The sequence below is a fragment of the Quercus lobata genome, chromosome 10, assembly GCF_001633185.2.
Source record: "Quercus lobata isolate SW786 chromosome 10, ValleyOak3.0 Primary Assembly, whole genome shotgun sequence".
Classification (NCBI taxonomy): domain Eukaryota; kingdom Viridiplantae; phylum Streptophyta; class Magnoliopsida; order Fagales; family Fagaceae; genus Quercus; species Quercus lobata.
The window spans coordinates 66,252,365-66,266,865 of record NC_044913.1 but is presented as its reverse complement, the minus strand read 5'-3'; the positions used below and the strand labels follow the sequence as shown (position 1 = coordinate 66,266,865).

At 34.0% G+C, this 14,501-nt stretch overlaps 1 protein-coding gene across 2 annotated transcripts; it reads right to left on the bottom strand.

Annotated features, from left to right (window-relative positions):
- Positions 1-5,920: 5,920 nt before the first annotated feature.
- Positions 5,921-12,920, bottom strand: LOC115963089 (putative disease resistance protein RGA3). 2 transcript variants are annotated; one of them, XM_031081979.1, is made up of 5 exons: positions 12,788-12,920; positions 10,618-10,934; positions 7,120-9,839; positions 6,216-6,320; positions 5,921-5,992 (listed from the first exon to the last, which is right to left on the bottom strand). In XM_031081979.1, the coding sequence occupies exons 2-4, from the start codon at positions 10,921-10,923 to the stop codon at positions 6,290-6,292; spliced, it is 3,057 nt and encodes a 1,018-aa protein (XP_030937839.1). In that variant the 5' UTR covers positions 10,924-10,934; positions 12,788-12,920; the 3' UTR covers positions 5,921-5,992; positions 6,216-6,289. The 2 variants fall into 2 exon arrangements, with proteins under 2 accessions (XP_030937839.1, XP_030937840.1); XM_031081980.1 differs by lacking the exon at positions 12,788-12,920 and adding an exon at positions 11,891-11,975.
- Between the last annotated feature and the right edge of the window lie 1,581 nt (positions 12,921-14,501).

Here is a 14,501-nt window from a genome sequence, read left to right as displayed (position 1 = left end):
TTTTCTTTATATTTTTGTTAGAATGATTTGAAATTTTGTAATGGGGGTGAGTTTTGTCTTTAGATTTTTCTTGTTTGAGTATGAAATGATAATGATTGAGTGTGTTTGTATGTGATGTGGGGTGAGTATATGCAAATGTGGGGTGTGTTTGTATATGCATATGATGTAAGAAGTCGTAATTTTTGTACTTTGAGTAGATAGAAAGGGTTTTGTAATTGATGTTAAATGAAAGAGATAAATTATGTTACTAACATATTACACTTGACCTCTAATAGGTTCACAATCTCTAAAGAATATTGATATAAATGTATACTACGGTGGACCCCTTGTCAATCTTGAAGAGATTTACGGATTCCCATTTAAAGGGTCAAGTATCGAATGCTATTACATGATGATACGTCATAAGTTGAAGATGTTGAAAGATTTGAAGATGAAAATAATGGAAGAATTGAATTTGAACCTTGCTTGTTATGACATAAAAATTATTTACCGTTACCCACAAAAAGTCCTTCATGAATGGATAAATTACAAGTATATGGTGATCAAAGAAGAAAAACATGTAAAGATCATGTTTAATAGGATTCATAAAATGCCTCAAGTAAATGCTGCTGAGTTGTATATAAGATCGGAGCCGCTTACAGAAGTTGATGCTGAGGAGGTGCAACAAACAACTACATCTTTACAATTTACAGCCCTAGATGATGGATGCACTACAATGGGAGGCTATATAATGGGAGGTTATACACTCCCATCTTAAGATCATGCAGCCAATATTGGTGAAACACTCCAACCTCAAGAGACACATTTAAAGGAGGAAGACGAAGATCATGCTGCGAATAATGGTGAAAATCTTGATGATATGGACGAGTACGAAAAGAGGATTGAGCAAGGAGACTTTGACAGGGATGTGGATGACCATGAACTTGTCCCCAATTTTCAAGAGGAAAATATGGAGTACCATGATGAAGGTGATGCGGATGATGATATTGGCGTCCAACATGATACAAATACAACCACTGCCTGCGCACCTCCTGCCGAGTCATTCTATGCAAATACTTGGGAAAATATGGTTGATCCTTCACGTCTTTAGATACCATTTGTTTCTATTTGGGAAGATGGGATGCATTTTAGTAAAGGGTTGACTTTTGCAAATAAAGAGGCAGTGAAGCGTGCATTGATAATATAAGCAGCAAAGGATAATATAAATTTTACAATTCGGAGGTCGACCAAATCTAAATTGTGTGCCGCATGCATTGACACCAACTGCAAGTAGTACACTGGGGCATTCATGAAAGATAAACTTAATGGTCTATGGATGGTCACATCTTATGTGGGTCCACACAGTTGTATACCCTTTGGCCTGCAAAGAGACGGTAAAATGATGGATTCTAATTTTTTTGCATCAGAAATTGTGGGAAAATTGCGATAGGATCACATTGCTCGTATTGATCAACTCTGGAACATCATACATACTAAGTGTGATCATAAGCTTTCTTACTATAAGGTATGAGACGTGAAATAAAAGGCAATTGTTAAGATATTTGGGGATTGGGAACAGTCTTACCAAAAGTTGCAAAAGTTGTTGTTCGCATACTTAGGTCAGGATCTAGGCACCCAATACAACTATTACACCATACCTAGGGCGTACGTGGTACTACGTTACTACGCTATGTATTTTGGGCATTCGCTCCATGCATTGTTGCATTCAGCTATTATAGGCCAATGATCAGTTTTGATGGAACTCATTTGTATGGTAAATGTTGAGGGGTGTTAATGATTGCAATGACAACTGATACTAACCAAAAGGTTTTGCCTCTCGCCCTTGCTATTGTGGACAAGGAGTCAGGGCCTAGTTGGGGGTGGTTTTTAGAGTGTTTCAGGATTTCGATAGGGCATGTGATACTTGACGAGGCATTGGCCTTGAAAGCTGGATATGCGACTCATGAAACTAAATTTGAGTCCATAATGCAAACCATTAAGGATGTCGAGATTAATGCACTTAGGAGGATAGATCCTGATGATGACGAACCTGAACGCTATATGCCATACACATATCTAATAAGTGAGGATCTTGACAAATGGACCCAATCACATGATGGTGGAAGACGTTACGGGGCAATGACAACCAATATCTCTGAATGCTTTAATGGGGTACTTAAAGGTGCCTGCGATTTGCCCATTGTTGCAATGGTTGAGTACACTTGATGTAAACTTGTTGCATATTTCCATGATTGACATAAAGAAATTACTTTTGATCTCTCTTAAGGTAAGGTGTGGAGTAATTATGCCACGGGGATCTATACCAAAAATGTGCACAAAGCTTCAAGACACATTATGAGGGCATTCAATCATGAAATTGGTGTATATCAAGTGCTTACCTCGTACAATGACCATAGAGGTGAAGGGGAAACCACAGTCATGAAATAAACATATTTGCTAATACATGTGATTGTGGAAAGTGGCAAAACATTAAGATCCCTTGTTCACATGCAATTAAAGTTTGTTAGAGTTTGCGACTCAATGCGACCAGCTATATTGACCCATGTTACAATTTGGTCAACACTATTCACACATATTCACATCAATTTGTGGTGCCAAAATCAGAGTCATTGTGGAGAGATGTTCGCGAGCCACGATGGGTGCCTGACCCACAACTGTTGTGGGTCAAAGGTCGTCCTATGAAGTCAAGAATAAGGAATGAAATAAATGGGGTATGGTGAGAATGAGGAAGCCAGAGGCAAGATTCAGACTTGAGGGAGATTCAACCGAGGTAGCGATGCGAAGTGTGTCATGAAGAGGGGCATAACTGCAGAAGATGTCCCAATTCCCGGGGGGCTTCGACAAGCAGGACTGCTACAAACTAGGCAAGTGCTGTTTTTATATAATATGCTCAGAATTTCATTTGCTTTTTGTTCTTCGCATCTGGGAACTAACAACCGTATTTGAATGTTTGTCAAGCGAGCGGAGACTCGATTTTGGAATGGCATTGTACGTGGAAGTTGTGGTTATCTTCAGTATGGACAGCTGCTATGCAACTATGTAAACTTTGTTGTATCAGTATGGACAAGTACTAGGTGACTATGTAAACAATGTTATATTGACTCAATTATTATTTTGTTTATTGCGGAATGTTGTTGTAATTGAACTATTCTCTATCCGTTGTACTTGTTACATTAGTTGCGTTGTGTAGCTTTTTATTGCAACTGATTGGCTAGATATCACCAGGGTGGCTGATCTGAATTTTCTTATCCTTCATGGTCTGTTTTGTTATGTTTTTCGTGTGCCTCATGTAGTGGTTAAATCTGTTTGGTCTGTAGCTAAGAGGGCCACTGTAATGCCCATGAACAGTAACTAGTTTAATCTAGTTTTTTGCATCTGATGCACTCTCCCTTTGACTGGTATCAAAAAAAAAAAAATATATATATATATATATATATATATGTATATTATGCTTGTATCTAGTTGTTTACTACTGCCCATGTGAATCTGGTTTACTGCTGCAGGTGGGGGAAGAAAAAAAAAATTCCCTGTGGAAATCGAGTCTCTTAAACTCGATTTCCATTTGAGTGGAATGATGGTAAATAACTGTCAGTATAAGTTGACTTTCAAAGGCTTGATTTATACTAGATTATTTACAAGTAAGCCACTGCAATGTAAATCGAGTGTTTAAGACTCGATTTCTACTGGGAATTTTTCCAGTGGTAGTTAGCCGTAAAAAATTTTGAACTCTCGGCCTGGCATACTCGTTGCTAGTGAACTTGAGTATTGAATATAAATCGAGTGTCTAATGCTCGATTTACAATGGAACTCGAGTATATAATACTCGAGTTCCACTGGAATTTTTTTTTTTTTTCCAAATTTCAGAACTCTATTTGAAACTAACAAAACTATGAAATTTAACTTGTACCAAAACTTCAATGTTTAATTTGAAACTTCTAGAATTAAATAGTTCAATTTTAAAATTTTAAAATTGTAAGATTTATTTTGAAACCAAACCACCTTAAATCATAGGATTTAAAATACAATTTATTAAAAATAAAACCAACCAAACTACCTAGACAGTTGGGACATGCATTTATTACTTGGCAGATCACACAAGCTTAGAAACTAGAATAACAATTACGAATAGCGGCACATATTGTACATAAAGAAACACTGAGGCCCCAACATGTGAGAACAGACACATGAGGAGAGATGTGTAAGTGTGCAATTATTAATAAAAGTCTACACAAGTTGAAAACATTTATCTAATGGCATTGCTTTCAAGCCTTGGAAAAATGTTACACTTCAGCAAGCTCACCTCAGTACACTTTTATGTCTTTTGCTGCAACATAATTTAATTTACAAAATTTTATAAATAAAAAAAGGAGTTAGCTACTATAAGACTACACTAGTTCCACTCCTTTCCTCACTTTCCGCTCACATCTCACAAAGCCAAAGCCTCTTGAAATGCTCTATTGTCAATCAACCTTAGTAGCCATAACCTGATAAAAACAAAACAGAAAACAAAGGCATGTAGTTTAGTTTAGTATCTATTTTTGAACAACATAAGCAAAGGGCAGAGTTATAATTTTTAGCACTACAGACCTGAGTTGTCCATGGGGTTGCCAGCAGGCATTGGTTTCGGCTCCTTGATTTCAACAATTACTCCAGCAGCCATTAAATCTTCATAATCTCCAGTGGCCGCATTATATCCAAATTTAGGGTTGTCACTAGAAAGCACCTAAAAATAAAATAAAAAACTACATTCAGTACAATACAACGTAAAAAAAAGTGGCAACATGAGAATAACCATATCAATGGTGTAGGGAATTTAACTGAAATCCCAACCTGTGAAAAACAAAAAAAATAGAAAAAACACACGCCAAAAAAAGCAATCAAACGCCTATCAGTCCAAGCCTCCGCTCCATGGACTAAGCCTCAGTAAATCTCCCATTAAAAACCACGCAATATTATTCGAATTGGGTCGGGTCATCAAACTGGATCAAACAAAACTAGGCTCCACAAAACCCAACAAATCTCCTACTTGGAGACTAGTTCAATCACCAACATCAACCGCAATCCTCCAAAAACACAATCCCCTCATCCCTACAACTCATCTTCCTGTCCTTAAGCTAGAAGGCCAACCGAAACTGCACACAACTTTAGCTTTTCAATAGTGACATCCTTAGTCAACATGTCTGCCGGGTTCTTAGATCCACAAATCTTCTCAAGTATTACCAACTTATCTTCAACAAGGTAACGGATAAAGTGGTATTTTGTCTGTACATGCTTCGACTTTGAATGAAAAGCCGAATTTTTAGCAAGAAAAATTGCACTCTGACTGTTACCATGTAGAATGCTCATCTCTTGCTTCTTACCCAATTCATCTAAGAAACCATGTAGCCAAATCACTTCAACTGCTGCTAATGGTGTGTCATCTTCACCCACCACATAGAATAAGCAACACAGATAATTGTTACAAGTTTGAGCATCAAAATCTGATTAAGAGTACTGGCCCTTGTAATGAAAAAGCATTCAGTTTGACAATTTAGTTTGAATCTGAGGTTGACAATCAGTTTGAATCTAAGTTTCTTAAGTACAAAAAGACTAGGAAAGCTAAGGAAAAAATTTGCAAGTCTATTTTGTTGCCATGAAAATTTTACATTTATTACTCTTTGATTTAGGATTATTGTGGTAAATATGTTAAAAGTTTTGTTATAGAAAGAACAGTTTGAGTTGTTAACAGAAGCCCATTTGTGAATATTTACAATTCATTAACCTCAGTTTCTACTATAAAATGAAAAGAAGAAAAAAAGTAAATTCCAAATCAAATTATCCAAATGATTGACAGAATTTGCTGTTATTAATGGTGACAGTGACACAAAGGCATTTGTAATTTTTCTGACTAATGGAAAATAAATGACTAGCAATTACTTTGTTATATCCATGTCAGCAACTAAAAGAGTCACAGCAAAGGGCATTTCACACTATTCAGGCAGAGGCCGCTGAGCTATAATAACACCAAAAGCACAGAATGACTTTCATGTCAAAGAGTGTCAAACCAAAATTCAGTGATTTGACTGCACTCAACATAACTCTATAAATTGTAGATATGCACATTGGCTACAGATATTGTGACACTACAAATATATATAAACTGAATTTGGTTTTGTAAATCACCATTTATGAAGTAAATTATGTATCAATATCCCAAATGGTAAGAGAGAGCAAACCTAAAGTGCCTTTGCGACAGTTGTCATCAACTTAATTATTTTCCCAGATGTGAACTTTCTGCCAGCTTCCTGAGTTAGTCTTCAAAATCTTTGCAATGTGGGTACCTTCAAAAGGTAAAAACCATATATAGATATATAAGAACCGTCAACACCTTCAGTGCTGACTGAAATTTTTTTAAGTTAAAATTTGCTTGCACTACTAGAACTGGGGATCACATAATTTCATTAACAGTGAACAGTAAAACTGACCTTCACCCACCCAATTTCTCGTTCTTATGCAACAAAACTCTATTTTTCTACAATAAACTGACCCTCATAAACTGAGCAATTATAACCTAGCCCAAATCTACTGTCAAGTTTAAGACAGCCCTACGCAAAAGAACTGATCCATGAACTCTTACAATATCAAAATATGAAGGTTACAAGAAATGCTGAGAGAAAGAAAATTTAAATTTGAAAAAATTGATAAATCCAATATTCCAAATTTCCCAATCTCTAGAAAATTTCAATTTTGAATAAATTGCAGAAAGAAAATAGCTTATCAAACAGAAACTGAATCACAGTAAGACAAATTGGTAACAGAGTCAGCTACTTCAACAACCGGAATGTGGTTGACCTAAATTGTACAAGTAAACTATGCTTTTAGCAACTTTTTAAGTCTTGTGATGATTTGCAGAAACCAAAATTTGAATAGCACCAAGACAAATGACTGCAAATAGTAATTTCATAAATTGAAATTTTTACGTATTAACAGACTGGTTGGTAATATTAATATCTACTATTTATTTCAAGAATCATTAACCAAAATTGTAGCATGTATACATTTTCTTAGTGGTGTCCAATTAAGTCTTAATACTCTCACCCATTACAAACAGAAGAGGATATAAGGTATGAGTAAACTTACGAATTGGGAAATTGAATAAATGGATTGTGGTCAATCTGATTGTTTAATTTGGGGCAACCATATATCATCACCGTTTTCGATTCGGTGAGGCGTCGCATGGTTTCCTCGGTAGGCAGATGCGCCAAGTTCTTGCAATCCACAATATACAGCTCTTGAAGAGAGGAAAGGTTGCCCAACCACTCTGGTAAAGCTACCATTTCACCAAATTCCTGTATCCACAGAATTTTAAGGGCAATGAAGTATTGAATTTGGTCCAGGAACAGGACAGACCCATACAATTTGAGCTTTTGGAGGGAGGGGTGAATGGAGGAAGTAGAAGGCAGACAATCCCCATTCTCCATATATTCAACAGACGATGTATAACACTGTACCCCACTGGGTAGTGTTGTTATGGATGGGACACCTGGCAATGACCTCAGCTTAGGACAATCCTGTACTACCAACTTCTGAAGGGAAACGCAGGTGTGCAGTGAATCTGGCAAATCTCTCAGTTTATTACACCCTCTAATAAACAACTCCTCAAGGCAAGGAAACACCAACAACACCTCACCTACACTTGTCAACTCCTCTGCATCCTTCCACTCTTCTAAGCTATTCATAAAAAGCAATTTGAGTATTCTCAATGCCGGGAATAATGCAGTAGTATTTCTGTAACTCCCTTCACTGTAACTGTAAAACTCACTTCCTATATTTCTTACCTTCCACATTCCAAATATCTCAAGAACCCTAAGACTGGGTAAATCCCCCAGAGTGGGAAATTCTTCACATTCTGTACACTGATTCAAATAGATATGGATCAAATTGTGATATAGCGACAAACCAACCCATGATGGGAATTTCTTTCCTCCGTAGAATTCGATTCTCAAGCTTTTCAAATTTGGGTGAGGCTGGAGGCCTTCCAACACCTTTTCATCTTTATCATACCTGTCCACTGCTCTTGAATATTCCCAGTATAATCCCAAGTTGGATATTTCCTTTTCTTTTAATTTTGCACTTTTGGCTTCTTCCTCATCTTCCACGTACCCTAGATTGTAAATGCCTATTTCTCCTCTGAGATTCTTCAATGGTCCCAATTCTTTGATCCGATAACCTTCATCTCGACCCACACCAAAAAATGGCAATGTTTGAAGGCAAGTCAACCGCCTCATATTTTTGTGTAATCTATACATGTACGATAACCCCATCAAACCAATGATATTAATATGTCTCAAGTTAATCAAATTGCTTAGGTCTTTTGGAAGCTTCATGAGTTTAGGGCATTCTTCAATTCTTAAAGTTTGCAGATTGTAGAGTTTGGTAATGGATTTTGGTAATTCCTCAATTTTAGTACGTGAGATGTGAAGAAGCCTCAAATGTATTAATTGCTCAATTGAATTTGGCAACCCTATTACATTATGCCCAAATAATTTTAAAACACGTAAGCATTTAAAATTTGATAACATGTCATCAAAGTCTAGATTTTCTGAAATCAATGTGCGCATTTTTATGAAACCATCTCCACCAAATGAAGTTCCTGTTGTTGTTTCACCATCAAGTCGGACAAATAATGGTTGTACTTTACTAACATTATCCACAGAATCTCCCTCCAAAATTCGAATTTCAGATTTTGAAATTGAGATGGCAAAATCATGCACCAAATCATGCATTTTGCAACTAATAATCTCACCATAGGCATCCTTTGTAGCATTTTGGAAAAAGGAAGTGGCCAACAAAATATTGAAATACATGTTACCAATATCCTCCATCACCATATTAGCTTCTTTAGATGGTCCAAGGAACCCTTCAGCCATCCAATGTTGAATTACTTCGTCCTTTTTCATGTTATAATCTTTAGGGAAAATTGCACAATATGCGAAACATCGTTTCAAAGATGGTGTTTGAAGATGATCATAGCCTAACTTTAATATGTGAAACACTCCATTGTTATCATCATCCAATAAATCCCAATTTTTATTATTCTGAATCGATAGCCATTCACCTTTATCATGTATAAAGTACATTATTCCCCCTAAAAATCTTGCAGCCCATGGAATCGTTTTACATTTTTTAACAATCTCCTTTCCAATTTTCTCCAAATCTAGAGTTAAAGGTCTTTCATTTGCAGATGCTCTTTTCTTGAATATGGACCAACAATCATATTTTGTTAATTCATATTGGGGAAGAGTCTCCGTGATTCCAGTCACACTATCACAATAGGTTGGTTCAACAATGTTATTTCCAACATTTTGATTAACTTCTGAATCATCAAGGAAGGAGTCTATCTCCATGTTAAAGCTAATCTCAGGGATCGATTTAATAAACTCCGCTTGAAGATCATAACTAGCAATGTCATCTTTAAGTGTATTTAATGATTCATTGATGGTCTTAATATTTTCTGCCATATTGAGGGGGGATACAATGTGATTGGAGAGTAAATAGGAGCTTAGTACCTTCTGCTGAAGAATCTTATAGCCAAACTCATCCAGCACATCATCAATGTCATAAGCTACATCTCTAAGCTTTGCTGACCAGCTCCTCAAAAACTCATCACTTACTTGTCTTTTCTCAACATCATTTAACACAAGTTGAATCTGGGTTAACAAGATAAGAAGGTCCATTAGCCCCACCTTGAAACCCCGCTCTAAACTAATATGGTCCTCTATAACGGTTGATCTCAACTTGGCTAAAAGTCCCTCCACAACAACATTTAGTATAATTTCAGCTCTGTATTCTTCCTTTCTCTGCATAAGAGAAAATATAATAGAAAGATTTGTAGACTGTAGATTGTAGAGTGCAATTATATTATAAATAAACAACCATATGACTCCAAAGGGGGGGGGGGGGGGAATAAACAACCATATATAGGTAGGTCTAGATATAAAAGTATATAAGTGAGGCTAGATAAAAACTAATATGAAAAATTTTCCCTTCTAAATTTTTCATAGAATAATTAGTAGTTAGTGACTAAGTGCCAAGAGTCTTGTTGATCAACCGGTTGACATCAACTATGTTTCTAATTGAGATATCCAAGGTTCAAATCTCCTCTCCCCTATTGTAACTATTATATTGTAAAAAATTAGTAGTCAAAAAAATTGGTTGTCCAGAGATTATAAAATTGGCTAGACTACTTAATGTTCTTCTAGGGACACACACAATTGCTCGTACACTTTAACACAACTTACGCATTTGTCAATATGTGATTGAATTATGTCACTTACATATATGTCCACCATTGGAACTTAGAGAAAAGCAATCTAATCACCGCTTGCCACATGTCTAAGTTGTGTCAAAGTGTGTGTGCAAGTGTGTGCAAGAGTGACTTTTTGACATCCTCCCCCCCCCCCCCCCCCCCCCCCAATATCTACTTATAACAAAAATTCATTAACGAAATTTAGTATGATGTTTTACTTGATTCAAACATTTAAAATCACTAATTGAATTAGTTATCTCAACCAAAATTGTGGCAAAATATAAGCTAACAATAAAATATTTACATCATTGATTACAAACATCACTCACCTTTTTAAAGAGTCCACTTAATGTGTCATCCTTCATTATTGAAGTTGAGCCGATTTTCCTCTCCTCAGCCCTTGAAGTTGATGCACCTTTAAGTTTTTTGTTAGGCTGTCCAATATTTAGAGAAGCTTCTTCTTGGACTTTTTTAGGTACTTTTTTACAAATATCAATATCGTGGCCTTTAACTCCAGCTAAGTGTGCTTTAATCCTTGTAGCACCCCCAGCAAAATTACATTCACAGAATTTACATTTGAAACGACCATTTAGTTCTTCAACATACTCCCAAAATCGATCTTTCTTTCGAACCATATTTCTTTTGCCTTACAATAAATAGATAAAGAATATAATATTAGGATTCAAAAATTGATAGTAAACTTGGATCTATAGAATAATAAAAAATAATTTAAAAGATATGGATCTATAGAATTATAAAAATAAGCTTTTTTATGAAAAAAAAAAGCTTTTTCTAAATTTTAAAAAATATTATATAATTATGTTATGTCTTTTTCTCTCTATACTCTATAGCTCATACATATACTATAAATATAATTAAATCAAAATCACCTTAACTTTTTGTACGCCCTCTAAATTTTAAAGGCTAGATAAGTTTCTTTTTTTTTTTTTTTTTTTTTTGAGGGAAAGATAAGCTTCTTCTTGAACAATTTTAGTAGCTTTTTTACAAATAACAATATCATGATCAATAACTTCAGCCAAATGTGATTTAATCCTTGAAACACCTCCATCAAACTTATGTTCACAAAACTTATATTTTAAACAAAAATCTATTTTGAAAACATTTAAACAACAATCTAATTTCTCAACATGTTTCCAAAATTGATCTTTCTTTCTATCCATATTTATTTCTCCTTATAATAAATACATAAAGAATATCATATCAAGATCAAATATAAATTTATTTGCAAAAAATAAAAAGGATCTATAAAGGAGTATTACAAAAATTTTCTTTTTGAGAATCAAATTAATTATTTTTCTCTCTCTCTCTCTCTCCCAATTATATATATATATATATATATGAGAGAGTTCAAACTTCAAATAAAATAAAATATTAAAACAATTTAGAATTATTTTATTCACTTAATGAAATTAAGAGCACGCTTTAAACATTATAGATCCATACTCATTCCGAATTGGTCTGTTTTCTCAATAGTGGTAAATATCAAATTAAAATTTTCATCTTATTTTAATTGTTGTGTTTAATAAACTATTTATTTAGCCTAGAAAAATAAAATCAATGGCATGTTAAGAGTGAACTTACTGGATCAGTATACAAACAGGTAGATGCAGCAAGTGGACACCAAGAGAAAGAGAAGAGGTAACAACGTCTAAGAAGAAGAGGTAGGATGAAGAAGAGAAGTAATAGTGTAGCAATTGTGACTTGTTTGATATCCTTATACTCATTCATTTCAATTTAATGTTTTTACGTGTATAGTACGTATATTGTTCAGAAAAATGATATATCGACAACATTTTCATAACTACTAAACAATAAATCTTAACTGGCAAGTTATTGCTAGGTAAAAAAATGATATTAGTGATGTACCCAGATTAAAACCAGTAACGACGATGGTAAATTTAGTATTTCTGAATTGTTAATTTGTAAACCCAGTGTAACATTTTGGAGTTAAAAGTAAACAAAATGTTTTTAAACTCTTATTGCTAATACAACATTTGATTAAGGTGCCCTTAATTTATTGTTTGACTGTGATAGGTAGAAAACAAATTGAAGATGCCTCCAAGAATTTTTTTCCCCTTAAGAAATTCATATATTGCCGACAACAACAACAACCAACAAACACGGCTAAACCCACTGCCCAACTGGTATAATTTTTTTTGTCTTCTTGTGATGTCTTGTTCAGTGTTCACTTACTAACCCAATTCAAATATTCAATGCCATGACCCCATCTACCCCCACGGAAGAGACAAGAGCCAATCAACAGTTTTATATTTTACATACACTTACCCAAAAAGACAAAAGCTGAAAAGCCAATTTATATATTGTCAAAAGATAAGAGCCTGCCTAAGTCTAAGTCACAACACAAGTCATCAGTAGTTAGACTATGAGTATGAGATAGAGATAAAGAGAGAGAGAGAGCGCTGCTCTCAGTCAGAGCAGAGATGAGATAGAGAGAAAAAACAGAGAGAACTGAAATACCTTGATGTTGATGGGGCTGAGGTCAGGGGCGGCGGCACGTTGAAGGCTGAAGTTCTTATTTTCCTATCTCGCCGTCGCCGTCGCCTGCTCTGGTTTTGCTGTTGCTGTGTCGCTGACTGCTGAAAACCCTAATATAGTTTATAGAAATTTAATTATTATTATTATTAATATATTTGTTGATTTAAAAATCTGTCTTGAGTAGAAAGTGAGGATTGATTTTTTTTTTTTTTTTTTTTTTCCTTCTGTTGGGTTTTTATTTGACATTTGGGCTTGCTATTATTATAATTTTTTTTTGGCTTTTTCTTTTTGTGGGAAATGTACTAAAATATAGAGTTTTTTTTTTAATAAAAAAATTTAGGGTGGTCACAAATCTTTTTTAAAGATAGACAAATATAAAATTTTAAATTATTATATATAATTTTTTTTCAATGTACAAAAAGTCAACTCTTTTTCTTGTATCAATTGGATAAGATGAAAATGTGTGGATGCATTTGTATGGATCTCTAATTCATTGTTTTTGTTCAAGACGGGCTATTATGAAGCATGTAAAATCAAAGCAATACTATAGAAAAGTCTAACTTAACAAAAATATTTTCTTATAGAATAAAATGTTAGATTGTTCAGTGTGCTTAAAGTAGATAAAGTTGTTTGCCATGACCTTCTCAAAACCACGCAAAAGTAGAAGTTTTTAGTACATTGGGTAAGATTTTTTATAATCTCTTCTAAACAATTTAAATTGTTTGAAAAATGAAAGAAATGTGCAATAGATCTTATAACAATATGATATAGCATAAAAAGGAAAAGGGTATTCCCATCCCCTCTCCCCAGAAAATAAAAATAAAATAAAAAATAAAAGGAAAGAAGACATGCTTTTTGATGAATAGGAAAAAAGACATGTATTCATGAAATATATGTTTATACATATCTGCTATCTTTTCAACCTAGATAATGGTAGGATATAAAAATAATACCATTACATCATCCTCTTGATTAAAGCATAATTGTATGTGTGCAATTGTATTTGATTTAGAGAGTAGTTGAATTGAATATATATTATAAAATTGAAAATAAGTACATCTTCTAAAACGGTAAGGTTATCCGGTTATACATAATAGTAATTTTGTCATATCTCACATCACATTAAGAGTTAAAAAATAAAGTGTTATATCAATTTTCTTTTCTTTTTTCTTTTCTTTTTTCACATTAGGTTAAAAAAAAAAAAGATAGTGTTGTATCAAATTTGATGGTATGTCACAAAATAACTAATATTTATTTTAGTTCATTCATTCTCATATTCTTTTTTTCTTAGATATTTTATTTAAAATTCAACAATTACCAAAGGTAGTTTCATTCATATGCTAATCCTACAATCATGTGTACTATTCTAAAGATAAATAATTTTTTAACATTTCACTATGTGGATGAAATTTGATACTTTTTTACGAAACCCAAACCAAGCAAGCATATTTAGCCCCAAAAAAAAAACAATGAAGGAAAAATTACACTCTTTTCCCTTTAGGTTTGGGGGAATGACTCTCATCCCCGAACTTGAAAGGAAAAAAAATACTTCCCTCCCTTAAGGTTTTAAAAAAATGACACTCACTCCCTTCCATTAATATTAGAAACAGAATATTCTAAATTTTTAACAAATTCTTTTTACCAAAGTTTAACCATCATTAGTAAAAATAGCATCCACATTAAAAAAATAAAAATG